General features: G+C 47.3%; 1 protein-coding gene across 1 annotated transcript; it reads right to left on the bottom strand.

The window, feature by feature from the left end:
* Positions 1-1,125: 1,125 nt before the first annotated feature.
* On the bottom strand, positions 1,126-7,178 carry LOC135830458 (G protein-coupled receptor 137Ba-like; the record flags this gene model as incomplete). The annotated part of the gene is given in 4 exon segments (XM_065342708.1): positions 1,126-1,167; positions 1,370-1,568; positions 3,805-3,869; positions 6,320-7,178. Coding segments are annotated over 4 exon segments (660 nt in total), but the record flags the coding sequence as incomplete, so codon positions are not given.
* Between the last annotated feature and the right edge of the window lie 322 nt (positions 7,179-7,500).

The raw sequence follows: 7,500 nt of genomic DNA on the forward strand, positions 1-7,500 counted from the left end.
CATCACAAGACACAAACACACATCACAAGACACAAACACACATCACAAGACACAAACACACATCACAAGACACGAACACACATCACAAGAAACACAACATCACAAAAAAAAACACCAAAACAGTAATAGAAGCAGTATCAGTATATGCATTCGCACCACTTCTAGGCTAAGCCTTCGCCGTCATTTTATTGGGTCGTCATCCCGTTTGAATGTGCGAAGTAAAATAAAAACCAACCAACCAACCATCAACAAAAGCAGCAGCAGCAGCAGTAGCGATGGCAACAACAGCAGCAGCAGCAGTAGCGATAGCAACAACAGCAGCAGCAGCAGCAGCAGCAGTAGCGATAGCAACAACAGCAGCAGCAGTAGCAGTAGCGATAGCAACAACAGCAGCAGCAGCAGCAGCAGCAGCAGCAGCAGTAGCGATATCAACAACAGCAGCAGCAGTAGCGATAGCAACAACAACAGCAGCAGCAGCAGCAGTAGCGATAGCAACAACAGCAGCAGCAGTAGCGATAGCAATAAGAGCAGCAGCAGCAGCAGCAGCAGCAGCAGCAGCAGTAGCGATAGCAACAACAGCAGCAGCAGGAGCAGCAGCAGTAGCGATAGCAACAACAGCAGCAGCAGTAGCGATAGCAACAACAGCAGCAGCAGCAGCAGCAGCAGTAGCGATAGCAACAACAGCAGCAGCAGCAGCAGCAGCAGCAGCAGCAGCAGCAGTAGCGATAGCAACAGCAGCAGCAGCAGCAGTGGCGATAGCAACAAGAGCAGCAGCAGTAGCGATAGCAACAAGAGCAGCAGCAGTAGCGATAGCAACAAGAGCAGCAGCAGCAGCAGCAGTAGCGATAGCAACAACAGCAGAAGCAGGAGCAGCAGCAGCAGCAGTAGCGATAGCAACAACAGCAGCAGCAGCAGTAGCGATAGCAACAACAGCAGCAGCAGTAGCGATAGCAACAACAGCAGCAGCAGCAGCAGCAGCAGTAGCGATAGTAACAACAGCAGCAGCAGCAGTATCGATAGCAACAACAGCAGCAGCAGCAGCAGTAGCGATAGCAACAACAGCAGCAGTAGCGATAGCAACAACAGCAGTAGCGATAGCAACAACAGCAGCAGACCAGAACATACCTGTGTTTCAAGCATTGCATTTGCTGATGGCGACTTGTACACCTGGAAATGAAAGTTGACAGGGAATGGGAAATAAAAGCCAATCTTCACCAAACTGCCTAAACACACTGGAAACTGAACCCGTTTACTCACTACTGCTACACCATAATATGACATACATGTAGATAAGCATGCAAAGAACAAAGTAGAGAGAGAGAGGGAGGGGGGGGGGGGGGGGGGAGAGCTTTCATTCACTGGTACTTACCTTGAATACGAAGTAGCCAAGGACAAAGGCATTGAAAAGAAAGAGGCACTCAGTTATGACAACACGGAGTTGTATTTTAGACGCATGGTGATGAGGGCACTTTGGGTTGTGAAAGTCCAGATTGACATCCAAGGACACGTAAAGGTTGATGGCAAACATCAGCACTATCAGCGATGCCCAGATGATGTATAGTATCAGCCTGAATCATGGACAAACACACACACACACAAACGCACACACACACACACACACGCGTGCGCGCGCGCGTGACATAATACACTTTAACCCTTTACCATCCATGCGTACTCGAATCGATCTCTACAGATCAATGGACATGCATACACTAAAACATTCGTAACTCGATCGATTCGTGGCGGAATTTAAAACACTAAGTATCTAGGAAGAAGCCGAAGAGCTGAGCTTTCCATTGCATCAATCGGTGAAGAGCTGCGATGTCGCATTCCAAAGATATTACGCTCGACATTTCAGCCACGGCAAAAGTCGAATTTCCGAGTGACTGACCTTGAGCGGGTAATCTCCCCTCTCCTGACATGCTGAGTCACTTTTGCATGCTTTGAGCGCGTGGGCAGCATGAAAAGAAACTCAGGCAATTGTTTTAATGTTTACGATGAAGGAGCGAGAAATGGCTGGCGAGGAGAGAATTTCCTCATGTATTCAGCGATGGGGTGTATTTGGAGCTCCCTGGCGCTGGATATGTGATCTCGGTAGTGTCCTGTTCGTGCTCAATGTACGCAGCTCATGGAGAGATTTCCAGAATGCCCAAGATTGTGAAAATTGGTTGATTAGAACTGAAGATATTCTTAGAATAGGTGTGAAATATTGCATTTTGGACTGCTGGGGAATTTTGGTCGGATGGTAAAGGGTTAACACAGACACACAAACAGATACACATACTACAGTGGTCCCTCTATAATCCGGCACCATTTGTGCCACGAAAATCTGCTGGATTAAGGAGGGTGCTGGATTAACAAACCTGATTTACTGCTGCAATGTGCATGAAGAGGACATTTTGGCTACTGAAAATTGTGCTGGTTTATCGAGGGTGCTGGATTATAAAGTGCTGGATTAGAGAGGGACGACTGTAGTACAATACGCATGCACAAAACACGCAGACACACATACATGCACAAGTATAATGCCCAGCGGATGGGACTTCAACATCAACACTACCACTGCCATCATAGCCATCACTAACACCACCGGCATTGCCCAACACCATCACCAACACCACCGGCATTGCCCAAACCATGGCCAACACCATCACAACCAGCCGCATTGCCCAAACCATGGCCAACACCATCACAACCAGCCGCATTGCCCAAACCATGGCCAACACCATCACAACCAGCCGCATTGCCCAAACCATGGCCAACACCATCACAACCAGCCGCATTGCCCAAACCATGGCCAACACCATCACAACCAGCCGCATTGCCCAAACCATGGTAGCCTACACAATCACCACCACCAGCACTAATACCAACCCCACCGCCACCACTAATACCAACCCCACCACCACCACCACCATCACCACCACCACCATCACCACCATCACCACCACCACCACCACCACCACCACCACCACCACCACCACCATCACTACCACCACCACCACCACTATCACCACCATCACCACCATCACCACCACCACCACCACCACCACCACTAGGCCTCCGCGGAATGTGCCGGCATAATTTCGGGAATTATCGGTGTGATTTTTAAAACGGGAATTATTGGCAATTTGTGTGGAATAATCGGTTAAATTTGAGCAATGCCCCCTTTTTTCAATTTGTTTTCCATTTATAACACCCCGATTTGTACCAAAAAACTTGTGATCCTGAAGTTGATCGCCCGGTATTTCAAAAAAGAAAGAAAAAAAAGCTTCCAGCCGAGTTTCACGCGAACCGTGAATTTTTTTGCCCGTACAAGTGGCAAAAAAACCCGTACGTGGTACGGTATCTGCAAAAAAAGGGAAGAAAAAAAGCATTATTGTGAGAATTATTGGTGGAATTACGGGAATAATCGGTCGAAATTTTGAGCAATGCTCAAAGGAATTATCGGTAAAAATACGAGCATATTCCGCGGAGGCCACCACCACCACCACCACCACCACCACAATCGCAACCACACCCGCCAGACTCGGACGCTCAATACAACTGCACAGGAGTATGTGAAAGATATAATGCCAGTAATGATATATTTTCACTGGTTGAGAGAACGGAAAAGGGAAAAGTCTAAAGAAAAAATTGATTGTCACTACCAGGACTCGAACCACGGACCATCGTCTGAGCCCAGCAATGCTCTAACCACTGAACTATGGTGTAGTTGTCATCCCAGCAGAGACCGTTCAACATTTTCTTCAGACTTCGAAACTCACGCTTCCTGTGAAACTAAACAGGCTGGTGAGAAATTACCTTGCTTTGTCGTAATAGTGACGAGACGCGTAGTAGTCAGCTCTTTCTTTCACCTTCAACCATACCTGTACACATACACACATGCATTCATTGCCATGCCACCGTCACAACAGCAGCAATCGCAACAGCAATCACAACAGCAGCAATCACAACAGCAGCAATCACAGCAGCAGCAATCACAGCAGCAGCAATCACAGCAGCAGCAATCACAGCAGCAGCAATCACAGCAGCAGCAATCACAGCAGCAGCAATCACAGCAGCAGCAATCACAGCAGCAGCAATCACAGCAGCAGCAATCACAACAGCAGCAATCACAACAGCAGCAATCACAGCAGCAGCAATCACAGCAGCAGCAATCACAACAGCAGCAATCACAGCAGCAGCAATCACAACAGCAGCAATCACAACAGAAGCAATCACAACAGCAGCAATCACAACAGCAGCAATCACAACAGCAGCAATCACAGCAGCAGCAATCACAGCAGCAGCAATCACAACAGCAGCAATCACAGCAGCAGCAATCACAGCAGCAGCAATCACAGCAGTAGCAATCACAGCAGCAGCAATCACAGCAGCAGCAATCACAGCAGCAGCAATCACAGCAGCAGCAATCACAACAGCAGCAATCACAGCAGCAGCAATCACAGCAGCAGCAATCACAACAGCAGCAATCACAGCAGCAGCAATCACAGTAGCAGCAATCACAGCAGCAGCAATCATAGCAGCAGCAATCACAGCAGCAGCAATCACAACAGCAGCAATCACAGCAGCAGCAATCACAGCAGCAGCAATCACAGCAGCAGCAATCACAGCAGCAGCAATCACAGCAGCAGCAATCACAGCAGCAGCAATCACAGCAGCAAGCAACAACAACAACAACACAATTATTACATGAACGCTGCAGAAAGACATGAACAGCAAAACTTGCACAGACGTTTTCACTGAAATGATCTTGCACTAGGTGCCTGTCATCTTCAATAGGTAGTCGACTTGCACTAGGTGCCTGTCATCTTCAATAGGTACATGTACTGGCATTGCTACAGTAGTGCTTGCTGATTGAGTGACTCCTACACAATGTCCTACACAATATCCTACACAATGTCCTACACAATGTCCTACACAATGTCCTACACAATGTCCTACACAATGTCCTACACAATGTCCTACACAATGTCCTACACAATGTCCTACACAATGTCATGCAACATAATGCATGTAATACATATTATGTAATACACGGAATACATGCATTATGTTGCATGTATTCCGTGTATTACATAATATGCTGCAAAGCCCCGGGCAGTAAGTTGTAGATTTGCTGTACTCCTACACGTCACAGGTACCAATACTCAGAGTGTGAAATTCCCGGCAGCACACGGGGCTTAAACAGCACGCCGGGCCCGTTAACATTCCACGTTCAACCGTGTACGTATGGTCGGCGATAGCAATTTTCAGATCATGAGCAGAAAGTGGAGACGGACTGCATGGGAACAAGTCATTGCCAGATTCCGAAAATCGAGTCATTATGTTCTCACGATTTTCAATCATGATTTGAAATGTTGCAATCACAGAGGCACAGATCCCAGGCCAATTTCTACATACCGTAAAAGCCCGTAATAAGGCCCTGGGCGGAAACGATAGTGAAGGTCGAGAATATGGGCGACAATGTGGGCCCGGGCGCTATTTCGGGTAAGTGAAATCAAACCAATTTTCACATCATGCCGTACAGTAAGATCGGGCGCCGAAGAACGCAGGGGCTCGAGCGCAGCCTAGAAAGGTTCTTAAATTTTTGATTCTAGCCAGACCGTTCTTATTCCCACGCGCGCGGCGAGTCGAGTGACGTCATGACGTTTGTCATGTACATGTACATGTACATGTAGTGCAATGTAGTACTTCTAAACTACAATGTAGTGGGTGTCGTAAATAGGAATGACTGTACATGTAGCAGTTACTGTTTACACGTGTACATGGCATGTACTCACCTCCCATACATGTACAATGTATACAATTTTAAAAGTGTTCTTAAATCTGATAATTCTAGCCTGGACTGTTCTTAAATTTTGCCGGTTTTCCAGCCTGGGTGTTCTTCGGCGCCCGATCTTACTGTACTACAACAGGCGCGTACATGATTGTATAAGGTTAGCACAGTGTACTGTACACTAAGTTATACTACAGTACCATATATGCACGTGGAGCTGTGCATGTATGGTATTGCACTGTGTACACTACACTACAGTACTGTGTGCATGTGGAGCTTTGCATGTATGGTACTGTGTACTGGGTCTGTGCTTTCAATCATGGGCGTTAACATGGAGGTGGGCTAGAAAATGGGACAAGACTGTTGGCACGCGACAACTGGGCGTGTACACGGGCAGTGGGCGTTATACTGGGTGAGCGTATTTACAGGCTTTTCCGGTATTCTTGCTCACACATACATTATGTACCATACTGTGATACAACAGATCATGACTCATGATGCTGCTGCTGCTGCGGCGCGGTGGCAGCCATTGCTTACCCGACTGAAGTAGAGGACAAGCAAGGTGAGCGTGCCATACTGGAATAACACTGGCAGGGCAAAGAGTGCAAAATATGCACCTGTAGGTAGATATGTTATGACACTGTCAGTCTTGGAGTAGTAGAACGTGAACAGCTCCAATCTCAACCCAGACCAGATGAGACAAACGAACAGGAACACACTCTGATAGGAGAACAGCTTGTGCTTATAGTACAACAGCAGCAGCATCTCCACAAAGATGATGAAAAACAGAAGTCCAAATAAGACAGTGAAGGTGACGGTGATTCCCAGATGAGCATTCTCAGATATTGTCACGGGTCGGACTGGAGACAACGTAGAGTAATTCCAATGCATCCTGCAGCCTGCTAGTTCTGCTATGCTGACGCTTTTAGAATTCGTAGAAGTGTGCGTTCGCTTCACAAGATATATCACTCAGAACTGTGCACGCAATTGTAGTAGCGTAGTAGAAAACCCGTCCCTGCTCCAACAAGGAGCATGAGGGCACGTACTACATGCTAGTCACACACATACTACAATCGTGCTCAGATTCTAGCCTGAAACAGAAGCTGAAAAGAAGTCAATGAAAGCTGCTGCAGTCTGTTGCTTGTTACAACAAAATTCCTTCGTGCACTCTCAGAGTTTGTTACATAGAGACTGACGCTGGGCAGAAGAAAAAACTACGGCAATTCCACCGCTCACGCTTCGCAGCCTCGACACAGAGCAAGCTGGATTTTCAAAGCGTTCCTTTCCAAAGCCTTCGGGGGGGAATCGGGATGCATGAACAGGATAAAGGACGGGTAGTCTCCGGCCAGTCTATGTCCACAGAGTTGGACAGTGGATCTTGCATTGAACATCTTGCGAAACTGTCACAGCAGTCGACTAGTATAGTCCAGTCTGTCAAGCTGCAAGATTGTTTTCAAAATTTTGTGGAAAAAGAAGACGTCATATTGCGACGTCATTCCACAGAGTTTACGTAATAATCCGTCAGCCCGGGCGGGCAATCCAATCCAATGAATCGCGGGCATTTATATACAGCGGCTGAGCCAGTGCATGTGCTGGTCTGCAGCCAGGCTCGATCGTATCAAAGAGTACAGTCATCAGTCATGTACTTGGGGGAATTGGGGGCTCTTGAATCTCAGTGATAAAACATACCACGTACATGTACAATCAAGAGTACATAA

Source organism: Sycon ciliatum, unplaced genomic scaffold (genome assembly GCF_964019385.1).
Source record: "Sycon ciliatum unplaced genomic scaffold, ocSycCili1.1 SCAFFOLD_2089, whole genome shotgun sequence".
NCBI lineage: Eukaryota > Metazoa > Porifera > Calcarea > Leucosolenida > Sycettidae > Sycon > Sycon ciliatum.